Source organism: Salvia hispanica, chromosome 2, assembly GCF_029641045.1.
Source record: "Salvia hispanica isolate PSC_SH4W2 chromosome 2, Shi_PSC_v1, whole genome shotgun sequence".
NCBI classification, from domain to species: domain Eukaryota; kingdom Viridiplantae; phylum Streptophyta; class Magnoliopsida; order Lamiales; family Lamiaceae; genus Salvia; species Salvia hispanica.
The window spans coordinates 65322339-65345609 of NC_142693.1; the positions used below are offsets into that span (position 1 = coordinate 65322339).

The window sequence follows — 23271 nt, forward strand, 5'->3', positions numbered from 1 at the left end:
CTATATTTAAGAATATTTGTTGAATTTTGTTGAGGATTGTGAAACCTAAATTCAAGAATTCTATATATATACATCTCCATTGTGCATGGTTTACTTTGTTTCGATTTTATATTTAATCTGTTAATGCTTTTCTATATACTAGTTGTTTGAAATGCACATATTCTTGGGAGTAATATCTTAATGAGATCACTATGTGACCTTGGTGTTATTTTATGAAATTCCACCAGTTTCTTGTGAATATATATTTGATTACGTGTTATAATGGTTTGCATGAAATTATTGTATTTGCTCTTTATAAAAATATGTTTTGTATATAAACATAATACTCCCTTTGTCCCAGCTAATTAAATTGGATCCTATTATTTTTTTAAAGTCCTAACTATATCGAGTATTTCTCTTTTTTAATAAAAAATAAAACATCTCATTATTGATACCTTATTTGATCATTTACTTTAATATCTCTTATTCTATTCCTTTATCATATTTATTTTATTCTACTTTAAGAAATAAAACATCTACTTTATTTCATCATTTACTTTAATATCTCTTACTCTATTCCTTTATCATATTTATTTTATTCTACTTGATTTTAATCTATTTATGCCTAAAAGTTTTGCTCCAAGATGCATGAAGTCAACAAGATAACACAATAGTACGATAGTGACATTCGTTCATTTCTGTTTGGGCCTATAACTGGTCAGTACACAAGTATTTTAGGCCCATATTTTTATGGGGCCTTTAAATGCAGATCCAATTTCACTCGGAAAAAGAGAGCAATAAAATTAAATCACTCGACCGTTCGCAGAGTGGAGAGCCAAGACATATAAATTATACCCAGTAACATATCTATAGAAGTATCCAATGAATAAATTGTTTTAAAATACTACCTCCATTCCATTATTCAATTATAAGTGAATTGTTTTTCTTTTTAGGATATACACTAGAGGTACCACGGTTCAAGAACCTCCGGTTCAGGTTCGAAAAAATGCCGAACCTGAACCGGCCCGCCGAGGTTCCGGCGGTTCTGGTTCTTGAACCGGTTGTTCAAGACCGGTGGTTTCCAGACGGTTCCGGGCTGGTTCCGGTTTGGACCGCCGGTTCAAGTTCATTTTTTTTAAATTTTTTTTTTTAAATTATTCATTTATAGTACTAATTACAAATTACACCTTGTAGTTGTAGTCTTTTACTATCGAATAAATAAATAAAACGAGAATGACAATTGATAAATAGAGTAGAAGTCGACGTTGGAGTTGGACAATTGGAATTTTATTGATACAATTATACAAATTTGAACGATATGTCGATATTATAAATACAAATGTTGAAAATTGAAATTACAAAAGAGTCAAAAGACTTAATACATAACATAATACATGCTTGTTAGCTTGTAATTGTGTAATAATTTAAATAAAAAAACTTGAAGTAAAAAACAATAAATTATAAACTTGAAGCCTGCCGAAACCGGCAAACCGCCGGTTACGGTTCTTTATTTCTTGAGAGCCTGAACCGGCCCGTCGGCACCGCCGAACCTTATCCGGTTCCGAACCGTCACCGCGGTTCCGGTTCACGGTTCCGAACCGCCTCAGCCGGGCCGGTTCGGTTTGGTGACATCTAATGTACTCCTTCCGTTCATGAATATGAGTCCCGTTTTTCCATTTAGGTCCGTCCACGAATAGAAATCCTGGTTCATAATGACCATAAATAATATATAGACCCACATTCCACTAACTCATTTCACTAACATATCATTTAAAAATAATATATACAAGTGGGATCTCTATTCCACTAACTTTCTTCCACCCACTTTTTTTAATATTTCTTAAAACCCGTACCGAATAGAAATGAGACTCATATTAATGGACGGAGGAAGTTCACTCTAAATAAAATATTTTTAAAAATAAAAACACAACTCTTTCTACCTTTTTCTTTTGTCTTATTTTATCCTCATCACTTAACTCGTAAAATAACACCACAAAAAATTCAATACGAGAATAGAAGTGCTCTGTATAACAGAGGGAGTAGTATTATATTGGCCACTGGTCATAATTACATAAAATAAGAACATTGACCTTATCAATAATGCACATTAATTTAACTATGGACATCACTAATTGAGACAAGGGCAACACCACCACCTACCGTCGCCACCAACTCCTCCCTCTTCTCCACCACACCACCAACTCTTCAATATTGAGCTAGCTTAGCAGTGTTTGATAATTCATCATTCAGTTGGGTGATGGCAGCTTATGGTGCAGCGGTTTCTCTCAAGAATACCATTCAGAGTATTCTACAATCGTCTCGCTATTCGTTGGTTCCTCCATCTCCACAAATCTTACAACCGGCCTACGATGCCATGGCTCGGTTGCAGGAAGTTCTGCTAAAATTGGATGAGACGAGCTGCTGCAAGATCAGGACGAAGGTGAATGCTTTGGATGACCGAATCAAAGAGGTCATATGGGAATTCGAAGATTTGCTCGAATCTCGTTTCTATGATCAGATTCTTCCACAACTCGAAAGCGTCAGAGGTCACTTGTCTTTCTCTGTAGATCTGCAGAGTCTGCGGCAGAGTGTTGACTGCTTCGTAGAGAGGGTGACAGAGATGGTGGCAGAGTACGTTATTGAACTGGCGAATATGCCTGAAGAAGATAGTGAACCTACTTATTTAAGGATTGGTTTTAGTGGAATCAATTCAAAGATGGTTGGATTGTCTAATCAGTTTGAAGAAGCCAAGAATGGTCTTCTTTTCCCGCAAGCGGAAAGGAATTGGTTATTGGTAACTGGGATGGTTGGGATTGGAAAGACAACTCTGGCTAAGAAAGTATTTGATGATGCATCCATTCAAAGACATTTCGAACTTCGAGCATGGGTCAGAGTGGGCAGAAAATGCGAATCCTATGAAACATTACGATGCATTCTAGCTCAGGTGGATCCCAACAACCACTACCAAATGCTTGCTGATCAAGGAGAAGGTGGTGATGACTACCACCAATTAGTTGGATTCCTGAAAATGATACTGTGGGGTAAGAAATGTCTCATTGTGTTGGATGATGTATGGGAATGGGACGCGCGACTAATGGGTGACTTGCCACGAGAGAATGTTCAAGTCCTCATGACAAGCAGGCTAACACTTAAAGAGTCTCCACTTTTAACACTATGCTTGTTATGAACAAAGTAAGGCATTACTTGGTGAACAGGTGTTCGGTGAAGACGGTTTTCCTCCTGACCTTGAGGAATTGGGAGAGGAGATTGCCAAAAAATGTGAAGGTCTCCCGCTTATGATAGTCACAGTAGCTGAGTTCCTATCCAAAGAAGACAAGACCACTGAAAACTGGACTGAGATTGTTAGAAAACAACATAATTCCGTCTTTGTGGATGCATATAATCAAATCTCCGAGGTATTTTTCCCAAGCTATGATTACTTACATCAATATTTGAAAATGGTCTTTTTGTATTTTGGGGCTAGCCCTCCATATAGTGATGTTGACATGCGCAACAGATTCCATCAGTTAAGTGCCGAGGGGTTTCTTGAACCGAATTTGGGAGCAAACAATTTGGATGAGTTTATTGCCATGTGCGATTATGAGTTACTTCAAAGCTATAATCTACTTCTATCTATGACGTTTCCATTTAAAGGGTGTCGTGTTCATTCTTGTTGGAAGTACATGTGTAGAAAAGAAGCTAGTAAGATCAAGTTTTTACATGTTTTACAAAGTACTGATGATGATATGAAAGACCAACGTCGATTGTGTGCTCATTGCAATACTTTATTTGCCTTCAGAGAAGTGTATGATTCAATAAAAAGTGATTGCTCATCCACTTCCCGTTCTCTCCTCTGTTTTGGTCCCTATCACCAATATCCTGTGCCTATTCATGCCATGGATTTCAAGTTGCTAAGGTTACTAGATGCTGTTACAGTCCGATTTTATTATATCCCACTTGAAATTATGAAGATAGTTAGTCTAAAGTACCTTGCTCTAACTTGCAATGGAGAACTCCCTACTTCTATAGCCAACCTTTTTCAGCTTCAATCATTGACTATCGAACAACATATGAACGTTAAAAAGCGTGGGGTTCACTCATATATGCCATTGGAAATATGGGATATGCAAGAACTGCAACGTATTGAAATCTTGGGGAGAGACTTACCAACCCCTAATTCAGATGCTACTTTGGACAAACTCATCAAGCTTTGTGGTGTGAGTGCAAAGAGTTGCACTAGAGAAATTCTCAAAAGAATTCCAAATTTACATGTTTTAGGTATTCAACTTGAGGTGAGGCCTTATGATGATGTCGATGATGGCAACCCATTGAGTGGCTTGGATTATTTCGCAGAAGAACTTCGGAATTTGAAGCTTCTTATATGTGAAGTACAGAATCCTGATCTGAAGTACGAGTATATGGTTCCTTTTTCAATGTTTCCATCAAGCCTGATATCATTGGAGTTGAGTGGCATAGGGTGTCCATGGAAGCTTATTAGTGACATTGGTCTGTTTCTACCCAATCTTAAGCAGCTCATTCTAGATCTATATGCCTTTCGAGGTCCAGAGTGGGATATAGAATCACAATGTTTTCCCAAACTTGAGTCACTTATAATCAATGATACCGATTTGGTGCGATGGAGAGGTCAACCTGGAAGCCTCCCATGGCTTGAGGTCCTGATCGTACAACATTGCTACAAATTACAAGAGCTTGACTGGACGCGTGATCCATCAATGGCCACAACTTCAATTTTTTTAATTGACTGCAATCCCTTAGTTCTCTCTTCTGCCATGCGATTACCGAGATGTCGAGTTTATACGTACTCTTCGTTATGAGATTGGAATTCGTATCCGAACTCTCAACTTGGATAACTGGTTAGCCTTCCCATTTATTTATTTTAATTTGCACATACCATATAAATTAATTTAAACTAAAATGTTTGTGCTAGTGATTCAAACCTGACAGTGTTTTTTTGTTAAGTATATATCATACTATTGTATGTGTGTTTTAGGTTGTTGGCTGCTCTTTTCTTTACAACTTTGTGTATGAATGTGGATTTGAAATCTAAAATAAGAGATGTTTTTTGTGGGTTGCTAGGGACTTGGAAGCCCAACATAAGGACAAAAGATTATATGGTAGTGGTTAATTTAAAGCACTTAACTTTTTGATTTGCTAAATTTGGTCAACGATTATGAACTTTGTAACCGAAACTGTCGTCAGTTTGATTCCTGTGTGTGTGTGTGTGTGAAAACATTACATTCATCTTTAATTTCTATGTTTGAAGGATTATATATGGCCTTTATGCAACTATGCATGATTTTCAGCTAGTTTTTATATTATGGTGAATTAGTTTATTAATATGGGGCATGTTGAATTTTTGGCTTAACAAGATTGCTAGGATGATCATTTTGCTATCTTGTGCTAAGTAGTTGTTTGATACAAATATCTTTTCCACTTCATTCAATTTTTATTTATGTTAATTTGTTTTTTATTATCATAATAATAGACTGCACATGCTTTAATACAAAATTGATTACATAGTTAATATAAAATGAAAATTGATTAAAATATTATTTTCCTAAAATAGGAACTAATTTTGGTGGAACGTGACATTCGTAAATGAATGTAGTATAATGGGCTTACGTATTTAATTTACTTTTTTTTTTATCAATATAGGGCTAAAAATGGATTGGGCCGATAACTGGTGATATAAAAGTATTTTTGGTCCATTACTATTGCGCTTTTCAAATGAACCCAAGTAAAATTTGGTACGTTTCATAGTAATAGAGTCATTTCCCTTTTTTAGTAAAAGTTAACACATCTTTCCACACCTACTTTACTCTCTCTTACTTTTTTCTCTCTTCATCTCTCTACCTTTTTTCATTTTCCACTTTATTCTTCATTTACTTAACTCACATAACACAATTTTTCTTAATCTCCGTGCCAAAAAGAAACGCCTCCATTACTATGGAACGGAGGGAGTACTAGAGTAGTGATAAAATGAAAATTTATATATTGTACAAACTCAAAACTCCTCAACACAGCTTCAACACTGTTTCAATACAATATCAACACAGTGTAAAATTTCAAGATTTTAATGTCAATACAGTATCAACACAATATCAACACAACATCAATCATTGACTACCGTTGAAATTTTGTTGACATTTTCCTATTGATGTTTTTTTGTAATCTGTTGACATTTTTCAATGATCCAGAACATAGTTTTGAGTTTGTACAATATTTAGAGTTTTTATTTGATCACATTCCTATATTACGGAGTACTATATATTTCCTCTTTGTCCCATGTTACTTGAGACACTTCTTTTTTACACTCGTTTTGAAAAAATTATAATGAATAGTTAAAGGGGAGTGAGTGTAAAATAAGAGAGAGAATACGAACGAGAAGACTTTCATCTACATTACTTTACTTTCTCTTTACTTTAACTATTTTTATCATTTTTCTAATACGAGTGCAAAAAAAAATGACTCAAGTAATGTGGGACAAGGGAGTATAACCTTTCCGCATGCATTTCACTGTATTAAGTTAACATATATTTCAAATTCTTGTGATATAATACTCCCTCCGTCTCACTCAAGATGTCCACATTCTTGAGTGACATGGGATTTTAGGAAGATAGGTGGAACAAGTTGAGAGAAAAAAAGATAATAATTTAACTAAGAGTGAGAAGAGAGAGATTTATTTTCAAATGTAAAAAGTGGACATCCAGAGTAGGATAAACTAAACTAAAAAGAAATGGACAATCTTGAGTTGGGACAAAGTTCATCAATTGCCAATTGGAAGTAAAGAGAACTTTATGTGTACAATACATGGATTAACTTTTTGTCACAATTTGGGCCTGTGACTGAGTTGGGCCTAGACTGGGCATATATATATTTGTTTTATCTACAATTTAATTTAATTTAATTTAATTTATCTGATTTGAACATATTTTATTCTTTTTTAAAGGAAAAATTCCCGGTAATTATGGAAGCATCTGAGACAATCTTCATTAATAAATTCAGTCAAGCTTTGAATGAAACGAAGTTCAGAAATCAAGTATACACTAATCGAAAAATAGATTTGTTTTATCAATCATTAATTGATAACATGTGCAGCGCTGACGTTGTCTAGAGAATCCACACTTCACCACCTAGACAGCTGTGTTTCATCATTCATATTTCAATCGGACGTTGATGGCAGCTTATGGTGCGGCGATTTCTCTAAAGAATACGATTCAATGTATTCTACAATCGTCTCGCATTTCGCTGGCTCCTCCCTCTCCACAAGTCTTACAACCCACCTTCGACGCGATGGCCAGCTTGCAGAGAGCTCTGCTAAAGCTGGACGAGACGGGCTACAGCAAGATCAGGACGAAGGTGAATGCTTTGGATAAACGAATCAAAGAGGTCGTATGGGAGTTCGAAGATTTACTCGAATCCCATTGCACCAATCAGATTCTTCCACAGCTCGAAACCGAGAGAGACCACTTGTCTTTCTGTGTAGATCTGCAGAGTCTGCGGCAGAGTGTTGATTGCTTCGTCGAGAGGGTGACAGCGATGGAGGCGGAGTACGTTATTGAACTGGTGAATATGCCTGAAGAAGAAGGCGAACCTATTTCCTCAAGAATTGATTTTGGTGGAATCAACTCAGAGATGGTTGGATTGAAGGAGGAATTTGAGAAGGTTAGAGATTATTTTCTTATGGAAGATGATGGCCTCGGTGACTGCTATGCACTTGCTGGGATGGCAGGCGTTGGAAAGACGGCCCTTGCTAAGAAAGTATTTGACGATCCATTGATTCAGAGACATTTCGAGCATCGAGCATGGGTCAAAGTGGGCAGAAAGTGTGAATATGGTGAAACATTACGATGTGTTCTAGCGCAAGTTGGTCCCAACACTCGCGAGCAAATGCTAAGACGAGAAGACTATGATCAAGAGGACGACAAGAAATTAGTAGAACGCTTGCAAGAGAGATTAAGAGGTAAGAAATGTCTCGTTGTGTTGGATGATGTATGGGAATGGGACACACGACTAATGGAGGACGTGTGGGAATTCAGAGAGACGGATAACTTGCCAAAACAAAAGATCCGAATCCTGTTTACAAGCAGGCTAGGAACCGAGGAATTTCCATGTCAGGAAGTACGGTTGTTGAATGAAGAAGAAAGTAGGAAATTACTTAGCGAAAAAGTGTTCGACAAAAAGGACTTCCCTCCTCACCTTGAGAAATTGGGAAAGAAGATTGCTAAAAAATGTGAAGGTCTTCCACTTATGATCATCACAGTTGCAGAGCTCCTAGCTAAAGAAGACAAGACCCCACAATATTGGACTTGGGTAGCTCAAAAACAACAGAATTCAGTCTTCGTGAATGCATATGATCAAATATCAAAGGTACTTTTCCCAAGCTATGACTACTTACATCAGTATTTAAAAATGATTTTTCTCTATTTGGGAGCATTTCCTCCATATAGTGATATTGAAAGACATAGCTTGAGTCATCGCTTGAGTGCTGAGGGGTTTCTTGAACCGATTGGAAATCAAACTATGAAAGATTTTGTGGCCGAATTCACTAGAAAGCTTGCTCGCAGCTATCATCTTGTTTTACTCGAATCAAATCGAAAATCTTGGTTTTCGACAAACATGTTTCGCGTGCATTCTTGTTGGCAACATTTGTGTAAGAAAGAAGCTAGTAAGATCAAGTTTTTACATGTTTTACAAAGTTGCGAAGATGTTGTGAAAGACCAGCGTCGGTTGTGTGCTCATTACAACACTTTATTTGCCTTCAAGCAAGTGCATGATTCTATAAAAAGTGATTGTGCACCCACTGTCCGTTCTCTCCTTTGTTTTGGTCCTTACCACCAATATCCATTGTCCATAGATGCTATGGATTTCAAGTTGTTGAGGGTACTAGATGCTCATAAGGTCCGATTTTACAATATCCCACTTGAAATTCTAAAACTAATTTGTCTTAAGTATCTTTCCTTAACTTGCAATAAAGATCTCCCTCTTTCCATATCCAACCTTTTCCACCTTCAATCATTGATTATCTTGCCACATATGAACATTAAGAAACGTGGAGCCTTGTCACTTATGCCAATGGAAATATGGAACATGCAAGAACTACAACGTATTGAAGTCATGGGAAGAGACCTACCAACCCCTAGTTTTGATGCTACTTTGGACAAACTCTTCTGTCTTTTTGGTGTTAGTGCAATGAGTTGCACTAGACAAATTCTTAAAAGAATACCTAACTTAAGGAGCTTAGAAATTCGGATGGAGATGAAGCCTTATGAAGATGACGACGATGGCAAACAATTGAGTGGCTTGGAACATATTTCAGAAGAACTCCAAAGTTTGGAACATATGTATTATCGCCTTAACTATTATGTGGTGAACTCTAAGATGAAGTACGAGTCTATGGTTCCTCTTTCAATGTTCCCACCAAGTCTAACAATGTTGTATTTATGTGGCTTGGGGTGTCCGTGGAAGCACATGAATGATATTGGTTCGCTGCTACCAAATCTTAAGGCCCTCGAATTAGAACACTATGCCTTTCAAGGCCCAGAGTGGGATATAGAATCAAAGAGTTTTCTGAGACTTGAGAGACTTGTAATTGAAGACACTGATTTAGTGCTATGGAGAGCTCAACATGGAAGTCTTCCAAGGCTTCACCTCCTAAGCATACGTCATTGCTACAAATTACAACAACTCGATTGGATGCGTGATCATACCATGAGGAGAACTGCAATTGAATTGGTTGAGTGCAATCCTTTAGTTGTCGATTTCGCCAAGCAGTTAAGACCAGAATCTCTCTTTACAGTTCGTTATCACTCTTCTTTTTGAGATGAAAGGCCAGAGCTACACCCAACTTGGTTAGCAGGTTAGCCTTTTTGCTTCATTTAATTTGCACAAACCACATCAAGTGATTTCTTTTTTTAATACTCCTCACATCCTAAATTCAGACATCCTTTTTTCAGGGCAAATGAGAGACCATAAAAGGGTAGGTGTTTAAAGGCAAATGAGACATCATAAGAGGTTATGAAATGTAAATTATGATTGTGGGAGAAACTTGTGAGAAAATATCACATGCAATTTCCATAATTCAAGGATTGTATTTATATAACCTCTCCATGTTATGAATGGTTTTCACTTTGTTTTGATAGGATGAAATTTCCACTACACTCCACACATGCATATCTTGGAGCTTCATCCCAAGATTTTAACATAAGGAGGATAAGATAATTATATGATTTCAGTTTGACATTTTGCATCCCAAATCAAAAATATGGACTATAAAATAAATAAAAGATTAGTCAAAGCAAAGTCATTAAATGCAATAATATCATGATCAATTATACCAATAGTAACGTAACCAATTAAATCCCTATTTATCATACATATACTATAACATCCACCTTGTTGTCAAGGGATTTGGTTATCTACCAAACATATAAAATATTTTCAACCTTGACATACTTTTTCCATGTATAGGATGGAGCACTACTACTACTATAACAATAAAAAATTACAACTATAGAAAAAGTGAGCAAATAGTTAGAAAAAGAAAAATTATTAAGTCTACTCAAATTCATATTTTTGTTGCTGTCTTTAAAATCAGTGAAATATTGAAAATATTCTACTGCCTACATATTCTGCTAATATAGGGAGTACTAGATTATTTATGTTTTTCAATCAAACAAAATTATCAAAATTATATCTGTACAATCTCACCAAAAAGTTTTGTCATAAATAAGCAAAGAAATCTAATATTTGTAGAATTTTTTTATTGAAGTTTAAAGTCGCGGAACACACCAAAATTTGACCAAATTTCATATTTTGATGAGTTGCCGAAGAAATTAAATTTTGAATTAGAGCACAATATTGTGGTAGAAATTGACATTATCGGTAGTTTGAAGGACTGATGTGCAAAAGCAAAAACCTTGTAGAAGAAGAGCTTCCCGCTTCTCCCGTGAATGGTCTGATTCGTCAAAACAGGTCGGTTTCAACTTCAAAGTCTACACCTTTTCTTCTTCAAAATCACATAAATATCTTCATTGAATCACATCATTTTTTCACCAGTCAAGAATTCATCTTTTTTGCTGCATAGCTTCAGAGATTGGTGATTGAATCTTTCACCTCAGAGATCTGTAAGTCACTTATTTCTCTCCCTTCTCAATGAGTTGATTAATTTTCCATGATATATTGTTTCTAATCACTTATTTGATTGTGAGATTTGATGGATTTGCCACTGATTTTGATGTTATGGCAGATTCTAATGTGTTGTGCTATGCAATAAGTGGCGTTTTAGGCTTATTGATTGAGTTGATTTGTGAGTGATTATGCCTTTTTTTAGTTTTCATTGTGTGATGTGTTGTGATTTGGATTGAATTGGAATGATTTGTAACACATGTTTCAGATATTGATTTGATATGGATGGTTATACTTCATCTCATATTGATGATTTGATTCATTTTATTGGAATTGGAACAGAGTGTTTGTGTTAAAATTAGGGCAAAATTAGGGAGAAACTATTACTTCAGTTGACTCAGTTGAACCATATCAAATTGTCAATGTGTTATCTTGGATTTTTTTTAGCCATTGCCTTTTGTTTCACCTCATTGTGCTTGAGTTGCCTAAATGGACTGTTTCACATCATGATGACGGATCTCCGGGGTTGAGGGTTGATTCTTGGTTGAGGTGTCGATTATAGTTTCATGTATGTTGTGTTGTTGGGCTCTAGAGGAGTGTTGCTTTGGAGGAATAAGTATTAAACCAGATTTGAACATGTGCATTAGCTGTTTCACATCATGATAATGACTCCGAGGTTCAAGTGTTGATGCTTTTTCTAATGAATCGAGTAACGAATAAGATACAGCTACTTTTATCCATTCTGTTTGGGAACTTGTTGTTACAGCTCGTGATATTGAGCTCTGCTCGAAAATGTTGTTCCAGCAGTTTTTCTTGCACGATGGAGAAAGAAAGCTTTGATGAGAAGAAAAACACCGTCAATCCAGTTTCTCACGAAGAGGACACCTCGGTAAATGTTGAGAGCCCAGTAGTGAAGGAAGATGCGCCTGACATTCAAGCGCTCAACTTGGGTAAAGTAAGTATTAGTGAGAAAGAAGTTTTATAGTTTCAATGTGGTATGGTTGAGGTAGATAATCGCGAGACTTGGATTGTACACAGGAAAAGGAGCTGGATGATATAAAAGAACAAAGTGGTGAAATAGCGGGGCAGAAAATATCGGAAAACTTGGAAGAAGGAGGCGTTGCTGATCAGTCAGGGGTAGCTAACAAGAGCCCGGAGGATGTTCTATACGAGGAGGAAGAGGAGCCTGTGTTTGATGGGACTGAGGTTCCAGGAATGGAAGGTAAAAGGAGCTTATCTTCAAGGTCCTCGGATAATAACTCTGAAACACACGGGCCTGCTTGGCCCGACAAAGCTGTTGCTCTCTCGCAGTTTGTGAAGCAGAAGAGCATAGGTGCAATGTCTACTGTTATCCGTCGTCTCTCTGGGAAAAGCAATGATGGGCTGGATGTTGCTGATGACGATCTTAGTAAGGAGGGTAAAGATTCATTGCCAGAGAGTGTAGGGCAAAAGGTCCCCTTGAAATCACCCGAGGGATCCGGATGGAACCCTCTTAGCCTTATTGGAAGAGAAAACAAGTCCGAAAAAGAGGATTCTGTTGAGGAGTTAACGAAGTCGGTTTCCATGAAAGGTAGAATTATCTTTTACACGAGGTTAGGATGCCAGGATTGCACAGAAACAAGGAGGTATCTGCAGACGAAAGGGCTCAAGTACGTTGAGATCAATATTGACGTTTACCCGTCAAGAAAGCTAGAGCTGGAAAAGATTTCTGGATCTTCAGCTGTTCCTAAAGTTTTTTTTAACGACATCTTAATTGGTGGGCTGAGTGAGCTGAAGAAGTTAGAGGATTCCGGTAAACTTGAGGAGAAGATTGAGTATGTTTTCAGTGAAGAACCCACGCATGAATCCCCGTTGCCACCTCTATCCGGTGAAGATGACCAATCGAGTGGTGGAGCTATTGACGAGCTTGCTCTTATTGCTCGGAAAATGAAAGGTTCGATATCCATAAAGGATCGGTTCCATAAAATGCGCAGGTACACTGACTGTTTCCAAGGCAAAGATGCAGTGGATTTCTTGTCGGAAGATCAGTATTTGGAAAGGGCAGAAGTAAGTTGCAATATTGTTTTCACTTTCAAAGTTATAAATATGCTCTGTCCGTATGTTCCGAATCTTCTGATTGTTTTAACCATTTCTAATAGGCTGTTGAGTTCGGTCGTAAGCTTGCAGACAAACTCTTCTTCCAACATGTTGCTCAGTAAGTCTCTACAACCATTCGATTATTCGTTACATACAATCTGATTTTTTCCTTCTCGAGGATAGCTTATACAGTTGCTTAATCTTCTCATCAAGGGATCGTTTTCTTGTTATCGTACAGTGAGAACATATTTGAAGACGGAAACCACTTGTACCGTTTCTTGGATGACGATCCTGTCATTTCCCGGTGCCAAAATATCCCGCGAGGCATCACTGAAGTTAAACCAAAACCTATCACGGATATCTCCTCGAGGCTTAGGTTTTTGCTATCTGCAATATTAGAAGCTTATACTTCCGAAGATGGAAAACGTGTCGATTACACAAGCATCCATGGGAGTGAAGAGTTCGCAAGGTCTGTTCAAAACACTTACTATCTACTATGAAAACAGAGAGACAGTTTCTATCACATGAGGCTAAGTTTTACTGATGCTCTGCTGTAGGTTCTTGAGGATAGTTGAGGAGCTTCAGCGCGTGGAGTTACACGAGGTTCCTCGAGAGGAGAAGCTATCCTTCTTCATCAATCTTTACAACACGATGGCCATTCACGCCATACTGGTGCTCGGCCCTCCCACCGGAGCACTTGACAGAAGAAAGTTCCTCGGAGACTTCAAATACGTTATTGGTGGATCAGCATACTCTCTCTCAGCTATCTACAACGGCATTTTGAGGGGTAACCAAAGACCACCGTACAATCTCACCAAGCCATTCGGAGTGAAAGATAAGCGATTAAAGGTCCTATTACTTCCTGAATGACAATGAATTGATGTTTTCTTTTATTTACTTGTTGGTCCTCTCTTTCTCAGGTAGCTCTACCATATGTGGAGCCTCTCGTTCATTTTGCACTAGTTTCTGGCACCCGATCGGGGCCACCCCTCCGATGCTACTCCCCAGGAAACATCGACAAAGAGCTGGTCGAAGCTGCTTGTAGTTTTCTCAGAAACGGAGGACTCTACGTTGATTTGGTCACCAATGTTGCATATCCTAGCAAGATACTGAAATGGTAAGCTCACTCTTAATCTCCGTCTGGTGTAAGATCGTCTGACCGATCAAATATACCCTTATTCATGAGGTTCGACTTTGTCATCTTTTTAGGTATAGCGTAGATTTTGGGAAGAACGAGGTGGAGGTGCTCAAGCATGCCGTAAACTACATGGAGCCGGGCGACTCTCAAGCGTTGCTCGACGTGCTTTCGAACACTCAGCTCAAAGTGATCTACCAACCTTATGACTGGGAACTCAACAACTAGCATCTCCATTCTTGTCTTTCCTTCTCGCTCGCTAAGAGTTGAGCATGAACGTGTAAATGGCGTCCCTCTCGAGGCGATGGGTGCGTTTATGGTACGTTTTGATCATTTAAACATGAAAGGATTAGTTTTGAAACAATATCAATAATGTAAGAAGATACAGTTCCACTGGTGGATTGGTGCTGATGACAGTGTACTTAAATTTTGCCTTCTCAAATCTTGATTTATTTGTTGTATGGATATAAATATCTGGCATAATTTATGTGATTACTACAATTTATGTGATTCGACCAAGGGAATATATGATAACGAACCACGCCACGCAAACACAATACCGATCTAGGTGAATCTGCGCAGCGCTTGACAGCCAACATCATCATCCCGAAAATTGACGTTCAATTTTGTGCATCTCTGCAAGAGCTTCTTTCATGTTTATTCTGTCGTTAGGGGAATCTGCACAGCACTTGACAGCCAACTGCAGTATTGAGGATGCGAATTCGACAATTTTGTCGCCATGTTCTTCGTCAACATTTGTTAGTAAGTTGGCATCTATAACTCGGTACGCAGCAGATTGTGTAATTGCGGTTTCAATCCAAATCTTCAAGCTTAGATCTCCGGCAAACATATCATCACTTGGTTTCTTTCTCGTAAAAGTTTCCATCAACATCACACCATAGCTATAGACGTCGCACCTTGTGGAGACTAGCCCTTCGAACCCGTATTCTAGACACCAAAAAAAAAATAAAAAATCAGCTAGAAACCATGCATTATCTAGTTGAAAAGTATATGTATATTGATCTAGTGAAATAAGAATTCACCTGGTGCAATGTAACCAAGTGTTGCTAGTGTGATTGTTATAACTAGACTCTCCCCCTCGCTCAACAGTTTCGATATACCAAAATCGCTTACACGGCCAACCATATCTTCGTCCAAAAGCACGTTACTAGGCTTCAAGTCGCAGTGAACAATTTGAGTCGAATAGCCATGGTGAAGATACTCCAATGCCGATGCCACATCAATCATTATGCTCATCCTTTGCGAGAAATCCAAGCAATAGTTGTGCGAGTACAACCACTTTTCGAGGTTTCCATTTGGCATGTATTCAAGCACCAAAGCCTTGAACTCTTCATTGGCGCAACTGCTTATAACTTTCGCCAAGTTCCTATGTCGAATATTGCGTAGAACTTCACATTCAACATCAAAGCTCCTCAAACCGGCTTCTGACTGCAGCCTAAACACCTTCACCGCGACAGCCTTCCCATCTTCAAGAATTCCTCTAAAAACAGAACCAAAACTGCCTGTGCCTAATAAGTTCGTTTCGTTGAACTGCTGAGTCGCTCGCGACAGTTCAATATACGAAATTCTTTTAGGTACAGTGGACACTATCGCATCACTTGCTTTAACTTTCCTCCTCGCGCATCCGAGGAAAATAAACACCAAACACATAATTGTGGCGAAAACAACGACCCCTGCAACAATAAACAGAGCAAACTGTACCTTCTTCTTCTTCGATTTTTTGACAACATGACAAGGTGGGACACCAAACCTCGGATTTCCACATAGCGCTTCGTTACCTTTAAACGACTCCATTGTCAAGTTGAGGAAAATGCCACTATTAGGAATTTCTCCGCTTAGAGCATTGAAAGAGACGTTAAAGCTTTGGAGGCGCTTTAGCGCCTCCAAAGACTTTGGCACTGAACCGGAGAGGTTGTTACCGGACAAGTCAAGAGTGACCAAACCGGTAATCCTCCCAAAGGAGTCCGGGATCAAACCTTCAAGCCTATTGCGCGCCAAAGAAAGACTCTCCAAATTTTGCAAATCACCAATTGTGCTTGGAATAGATCCTGACAATCGATTCATGGAGACGTTTATCGTAATAACTGCAGCTAATCCACCAAACTCCGGAGGCAAGGAGCCGGTGAATGAGTTGGAGGACAAGTCTAGCTCCAGGAGATCCTTCATACGCCACAAGCCCGATGGAACGGTTGAGTTCAAGAAGTTGGATTGAAGATAAAGTTGGCGTAAGGATGTCACATTTTGTAAACATGTTGGAATTGGACCATGCAACCGATTCGCACTCAAACTCAATAAAGACAAGCTTTGCAAATTACAGGCTTCATCTGTGAAGAAGCCTGTGATGTTGTTGAATGCTAAATCCAACCCTTGGAGTTTGACCAGTCTGTTTAATGAACGTGGAATCTTCCCGAAGAGTTGATTGTTGTCCAAAGCGAGATTGATCAAGCTGGACAGATTGCCAATCTCGACCGGAATGCTTCCCTTCAGTCCGCATCCATACGCATTGAACTGTTCGAGACGAGGAGATAACTTGCCAACGGAAGCCGGAAGCATGCCTCCGAGAGGATTGTTGTTGAATCCCAGATTCCTTAACAATGTGCAGTTTGTCAATGAAGTAATGAAGCTCAATTCGGAAGAGGAGGATGAGAGAGTATTTTCGGGGAGATTTAACACTCGAAGGGATGTTAGGGCTCCAAGAGAGAGAGGTATAAGGCCGGTGAATTCGTTAACGCCGAGATCGAGCTGTTGGAGCTGAGAGCAGTTGGAAATGGAGTCAGGTATTGTGCCGTTGAAGTGGTTTCCACCGAGGAGAAGAAACTCGAGAGAGGGAAGGCGAATGCAGACATGGGTTGGTAGAGAACCGGTTAGATCGTTTTGTGTAAGAACAAGACGTGTAAGAGATGAGATGTTGAAAATCTCCAGTGCTAGTGAGCCACTCAACTTATTAGAGGATAATTGAAGGAATTGGAGCTGTGAAAAACGTTGCCCAATTTCTCTAGGTATAACACCTGCCACAAACATAAATTGATACTCCATATTACAATTAGGCAATCGAAATATTTTGCTCATGGAAAAATTGATAAAAATGTGAAATTACGGAATATATCTGACTAAAATTATGATTTTTTTTAAATATACATTCTCGGATACTAAATATTTTTTTCTTAATCTCTGTGTCTAATTAACACTTAAGGGATACTTATTTTATTTTCGAACTACAGCAGAAAATCATAGTTAGGGGCGACAAATCGTGCGTGTTGTGTCGTTATCATGTCGACACGATAACAACAAACACAAACACAGAAAACTCCAAACACGAACACGAACACGACACGAACCACTTCGGGTCAATACGACACGATAACAACACATACATGACACGACACTATAATAATAATATTATAATATATTAATATTATTTCTAATATTAAATTTTAAATTTTAATTTTAAAATTTTAGAATAAATAAAATAATAATAATAATATTATAATATATTAATATTATTTCTTAACGTGTTACACGAAAACGACATGAAATTTTCGTGTCGTTATCGTGTCGACACGATAAGGACACGAACCCAATAAGTTTTGACACATACCTATTAATTCCGTACGGATTCGTGTTGTGTTATCGTGTCGTGCCAAAAATGGCCAGCCCTGGGCATAATAGTACAAAATTGTAGGTGAGGTAATAGCTAGTCTACCTGTGAAATCGTTTTCAGCGAGATACAAGTGTGTTAGCATTGTAAGATTCCCGATATCTCTTGAAATCTCCCCATAAAGTTTATTGCTTGATACGTCTAAGAGTTGCAAAGAAGAGATACTGAAGATACTGGGTGGCAATATGCCTGCAGAGATATTAATATTAGTGTTAGCAAGCCACCTTCTCATTATAAAGTTTTTGCCAAAATTAAATCCTACGTGGCATTTCCAGTAACAACTTTAAATGACATGTTAATATGGCAAGTCAACGCATATGTCATTTTGATGATTAATTAGATGAATCTATTATATGTACTTTGAATGTTTTTTTGATGAAATAGTTAGACGTTCTATTATATGTACTTTGGCCATCAAACGCAACAAATTGAGAAAGCAAAGGGGCCCACTGACATCACCCATTTCAATATCTAGGCCTTTAATTTCAGTTTTTGCTTATAAACCCTATTTTCTCTCAATTTTAAACCTTCCGTTCAACTCAAAATCATGTTATTTCCTTCAAATAAAAATTTAGAGTCATTTTAGTTTATGAACATATAAAATTATACTCCTACAATGTATAAAATCACACTTGCACGAAGTATTGAATTTTCAGACTTAGTAGGAAGGTATTTATCAAAGAGCAAATTATATAAATATTTGTATTTCTTAAAGTATGAAATTAAATTTTCATCTAGCTACATCACATGAAAAAAAAAGGAGGAGAGACTACAGAGAGGCAAAAGAAAAATAGTCCTATTAGGCTCAAGGGTAAAATGGAAATTAACAGCCTCAATTTATATTTTTTTGAATTTAGAAACCTTGCTATACAGTTCTAATATGCTACTCTTCCGTTTCTTGTTAATAGAAGCATTTTTTTTCGGCACGGAGTTTAAGAATAGTGTGTTAAATGAATGATGGAAAAAGTAAGAGAGATGGAGATAGAATAAAGTAAAAAAGAGAATTAGATTTTGCCAAAAATAAAAATGACTCAATTAATTTAGAACTTTCTAAAATAAAAAAATGACTCTATTTACATGGAACAGAGAGAGTAGTACTTTAGAGAAGTAAAAGGTACAAATTGCATTTTTCCAAAGACCAAGTTGACTACACAATAACCATGTACTCCCTCCGTCCCAATAAATTTGCAACATTTGGTTTTCGGCACAAGATTTTATGCAGTGTTGTTTTGTGAGTTAATAAAGAGAGAGTAAAGTAAGAGAAAAGAAAAAAGTAGAGATAGTGTTGTTTCTATTTTAGGAAACGTTTCATTTTTATTGGGACAACCGAAAAAGGAAAACGTTTCATTTCAAATGAGACAGAGAGAGTATTTATTTACTATATCCAGTGTTAATGGTAAAGACCTAAATCAGCGGAGAAAGAAAGCGAGATAATTACCAGTTAAATTGTTGTTTGCAAGCTGCAGTAACTGGAGTTCTTGTAAGTCGCCAATGGCTGCAGGAATCCGTCCACTAAAAGAATTGGAAGAAAGTGACAGAATCTCAAGCTGCGAACACCTCGACAGATTCGATGGAATCTGGCCATTTAATCGATTCGAAGCAAGGTAGATCCCTTGAATAAAAGGAAGATTTGAGCAGAGATAGTTCGGAATGCCACCACTCAGTTCATTCGCTCTAAACGCTAATCTTTGCAACGAAGATATGTTGAATATCGAAGATGGTATAGTCCCCGAGAGACGGTTAGACTGGATGGCCAGATGTTGCAGCCTCTGAAGGCCTCCCATCTCGGCCGGGATCTCTCCTTCGAGGAAATTGAAGGAGAAATCGAGATAGTAAAGGTTCGTTAAGTTGGAGATGGTTTTCGGGATGGAGCCTGAGAAACTATTGTTTCTGAGGTTTAAGTACTCGAGTTTGGATAACGATGGGATCCACGATGGGATCTCTCCCGCCAAATTGTTGACAAAAAGAGAAATGTACCTCAAGCGGCGCAAGCCAGAGAACTCTGGTGGCAAGGTGCCACTAAAGTTGTTGCCCTTGAGGTCGAGGGAGACGAGGAAGGAGAGATTTCCTAGGTGGGGCGGGATGGGGCCGGAGAGCTCCATGTTGGAGAGGTTGAGTCCTGAGACTCTGTGGTGGCGTGAGTTGCATGTCACGCCAATCCAACTACAAACTGGAGCGGTATCGCTCCAGTTTGTAGTGATTGTGAGAGAAGGGTCTGAAATTGTGTGAGATTTTAGTGTGGCAAGGGAAGATTTATCCGTGGCAAGATTGCTAGATGTTTTTGGTGTGGACAACTTTAGTGATAGTAATAAAAGTAAATATAATAAAAGATGATTCCAACTTTTCTTCATGGCTGCAAAACAAATCTAGATTTCTGCAAGCCTTGTATTCATCTATATATAGTCATTTTCTACAATTATGTTTTTATTTTTTAGTATACAAATAGTTTCGACCACAAACCTCATTTTCATAATCTTCAACTCCCCTCCACTATTCCACTATAAGTTAGTAGTATTATTCTTGATAGTTATGGGTGTATCTCATTGTCTCAAAGTCAATGTATTTGAGGTTGTATTTATTTATGGATTAAATGACTATATAGATTGGCACTAGGACATTTATGGGTATAAAAAAAATATACTAATTCTTTAAGTTTGGGGGAATTCTATCATGACTTTAGTATATTGTCCCACTAAAATTAGCTTTAATAATACTATACTCATTACTATAAATTAAAAAAATTGTTATTATCTATACACCTTGATTAGTAACATAGCAATAATTTGGGATTTTTAAAAACATATATTTTCAAATAATCAGCCAACATAGTATTTTTTTTAATAAAAAAAATCAAAATTATACTCTCTTCGTCCCTGAAAAGTATGAATATTTGGTTGAGCACGGACTTTAATGCATAATTGGTAAGCAAAAGAGATAAAAAAAATGATAGTAAAAATTAATAGTGTTAGTGGAGAGTGAGATTTACATTAATTATAAGTAATGTAGTTGAATTTTTAAAATTTAAAAGTTTATAAATAAAATAAAAAGGAAATAATTTATATTTTTCAAGAACGAAATAAGTACATGAGATATGATTCGTAAAGTTCTACTAGTTACTGGTATTTGTTAAAATTTATCATGAGGTAATAATAAGTTGAAATTCTTTAACAAATGTTATTAAAATACAATCATTATTAATGCGAACTAATATATTGCATTATGTCTTTCAATGAATTCTTTTTACTATTCATTTCTGTAGTTTTCATATAATTAAAGTAAAAGTTAGGCATGGCGTGATTTAAGCTTATGTGTAGAAAGTTTTCATTTGATTGTTTAGTAAGAAGTTTTTTTTACGTCTATTATTCTTTAATTTTTCTTTTTTCTATAATGAGTCAACTTGAATAAGTTTATGTGGCGGCGGTCGGCGGAATAAGTTTTACATAATTAAACACTACACCGTTTAGGTGTAATCACAAAATTCAAAGCACCTAATGTATAATATATAAATATTTTAAAACTTAATTACATAATTCATCTAACATATAATTCAAAGTCTAAAATATTTTAAAAAAATCTAAAATTACATTTACATGACAGAAAATTTATGGGTATGAAGAAAATATAATTCTTAAGTTTATCAAGACTGCATTAATTAGGATATTTTCCTTATTTTAACTTTGGCCTTGGGACCATGGCCATCTGATTGGAAGGCTATCCAGCCAAACTAAAATGCACTAATTTACAAATATGTTAAACAATTTATGTTGTCATGTGATTCATTTATTTATTACAAATATAGGATATTTAAGAATAAAATATACACATTAATTTTCATCGTTAATTTTCAGTCCGCAAAATCCAAACGTTTCTGTTATGATTGGAAATTTTGATGTAAGTCTGGATTTTATTTCATCCTACAGATTTTTAAGTTCATGTTTATCATAATTTATTTTTGAATTTTGTATATGTTCATTTATTATAAATATATGATATTTTAAAATAAAAACTATACAAGATACATTTTCATCGTTAGCTTTTAGCCAATCCAAAATTCGAACTTCTAAATTTATTAATTCAATAAATTTACAATTCGATTAGTATGCACCAATTAACCAACAAGTAAAACAGACTCGAAACTTGGTGTACTAGCACGACAAACATTAGTACTCATCGCTAGGGACGGATGTACCGTTGGCCAAGTCACCTCCCACGGCTGCCCTCCGCGGCTCCGCCGAGATCCCGGAGCTGAATCTGGATTTTGAAGTGGGCCACAGCCCATGAATTGGAGAATAAGACTTTGAGAATTGGGCTTATCGTTTTAGTTATTAGTTGTTGGGCTAGGTTGCTAACTTTTTTTCTTGGGCCATTTCTATTTCAAGCCCACATTCAAGAATATTCAAGAACGGCTCTCTCTTCTGCCCCAAGACGTCAGTGTTGACCTCACACTCATTCACCAAGACGTCAGTGTTGACCTCAATCTTATTACAAGAATCCAAGTCAAAAAAGGAAAAAAAAAAAAAAAAACAACTCCTTCGCAGAAAAGGCTCATTAAATCATGCAATTAAACCGAATTTAGCTTGATCCCCACGCCCTAAAAACTCTATAAATACTAGTACTTCGGATTTTTCCCAATTAAATAACTACACAAACACTTCTTCTTTCTTTGAATTTGATACACAAAAATTAATCAACAAATATGTCGGCAGCCAATTCTGGGCTTGTGGAAGCCTACATGATGAGGAAGCTTCACAAGGAGAAGATGAAGAAAATGGAAGCTTCAAATTCCAATTGTGAGCTCAAATCAAAGGAAGAAAATAAATGTGATGAGAAAAGTGGGAGTGGCTGCTTTTCCTTGTTCAGTTTCAAGAAAGTTCATCCCAACACAGCTTCTGCAGATTCTTCAAAATTAATTAAGACCTGATTTTGAAGTTAGTACCACAAGTTTTTTTATTTTTTGAATTTGTTATATTCCTTTTTGTTTTATTTTTCTATAGATGGAGATATATTAATGAGCTTCATGTAACGTAATGTAACAGTTTTTTATTATATATATTTAATTAATTACATTCTTATACTATAATGTTGTGATTTCACCTATAATTAATATTAAACGATTAATTCGCTTTTGATTTATCCTAATTTCACATTGAGATGATGATGCTACTTCATATTACCATCAGCCCAAATGGTATAAGGATTGTAATTTATTTTTTAAATTCCAAAATATATTTATAAGAACTAATAATGTCTCCAA

General features: G+C 36.9%; 3 protein-coding genes and 1 pseudogene across 6 annotated transcripts; 3 read left to right on the top strand and 1 right to left on the bottom strand.

The window, feature by feature from the left end:
- Positions 1-2067: 2067 nt before the first annotated feature.
- On the top strand, positions 2068-4958 carry LOC125218242 (putative late blight resistance protein homolog R1A-10; annotated as a pseudogene).
- Positions 4959-7087: 2129 nt separating this feature from the next.
- On the top strand, positions 7088-10102 carry LOC125218166 (putative late blight resistance protein homolog R1C-3). The gene is made up of 2 exons (XM_048119787.2): positions 7088-9859; positions 9957-10102. The coding sequence occupies exon 1, from the start codon at positions 7177-7179 to the stop codon at positions 9820-9822; it is 2646 nt and encodes an 881-aa protein (XP_047975744.1). The 5' UTR covers positions 7088-7176; the 3' UTR covers positions 9823-9859; positions 9957-10102.
- Positions 10103-10962: 860 nt separating this feature from the next.
- On the top strand, positions 10963-14848 carry LOC125200685 (electron carrier/ protein disulfide oxidoreductase). 3 transcript variants are annotated; one of them, XM_048098420.2, is made up of 8 exons: positions 10963-11126; positions 11894-12082; positions 12166-13173; positions 13266-13321; positions 13442-13672; positions 13761-14052; positions 14124-14320; positions 14413-14848. In XM_048098420.2, the coding sequence occupies exons 2-8, from the start codon at positions 11948-11950 to the stop codon at positions 14564-14566; spliced, it is 2073 nt and encodes a 690-aa protein (XP_047954377.1). In that variant the 5' UTR covers positions 10963-11126; positions 11894-11947; the 3' UTR covers positions 14567-14848. The 3 variants fall into 3 exon arrangements, with proteins under 3 accessions (XP_047954377.1, XP_047954375.1, XP_047954376.1); XM_048098418.2 differs by having other exon boundaries at positions 11932-12082; XM_048098419.2 differs by having other exon boundaries at positions 11935-12082.
- LOC125200684 (uncharacterized) lies at positions 14758-20401 on the bottom strand. Of its 2 annotated transcripts, none has more exons than XM_048098416.2 (4): positions 19456-20401; positions 18063-18206; positions 15382-17367; positions 14758-15286 (listed from the first exon to the last, which is right to left on the bottom strand). In XM_048098416.2, the coding sequence occupies exons 1-4, from the start codon at positions 20366-20368 to the stop codon at positions 14940-14942; spliced, it is 3390 nt and encodes a 1129-aa protein (XP_047954373.2). In that variant the 5' UTR covers positions 20369-20401; the 3' UTR covers positions 14758-14939. The 2 variants fall into 2 exon arrangements, with proteins under 2 accessions (XP_047954373.2, XP_088920300.1); XM_089064174.1 differs by having other exon boundaries at positions 17958-18206.
- Between the last annotated feature and the right edge of the window lie 2870 nt (positions 20402-23271).

Excerpts from the sequence above, each read along its gene's own strand:
- LOC125200684 (XM_089064174.1), bottom strand. The coding sequence starts at position 20,368 with ATGAAGAAAAGTTGGAATCATCTTTTATTATATTTACTTTTATTACTA. Across the intron at positions 18,207-19,455 it reads TGCAAACAACAATTTAACTG|GCATATTGCCACCCAGTATC; the intron begins GTAATTATCTCG and ends ATATCTCTGCAG. Across the intron at positions 17,368-17,957 it reads AATCCGTACGGAATTAATAG|GTGTTATACCTAGAGAAATT; the intron begins GTATGTGTCAAA and ends TGTTTGTGGCAG.
- LOC125218166 (XM_048119787.2), top strand. The coding sequence starts at position 7,177 with ATGGCAGCTTATGGTGCGGCGATTTCTCTAAAGAATACGATTCAATGT.
- LOC125200685 (XM_048098420.2), top strand. The coding sequence starts at position 11,948 with ATGGAGAAAGAAAGCTTTGATGAGAAGAAAAACACCGTCAATCCAGTT. Across the intron at positions 12,083-12,165 it reads AAGCGCTCAACTTGGGTAAA|GAAAAGGAGCTGGATGATAT; the intron begins GTAAGTATTAGT and ends GATTGTACACAG. Across the intron at positions 14,053-14,123 it reads TGAAAGATAAGCGATTAAAG|GTAGCTCTACCATATGTGGA; the intron begins GTCCTATTACTT and ends TCTCTTTCTCAG.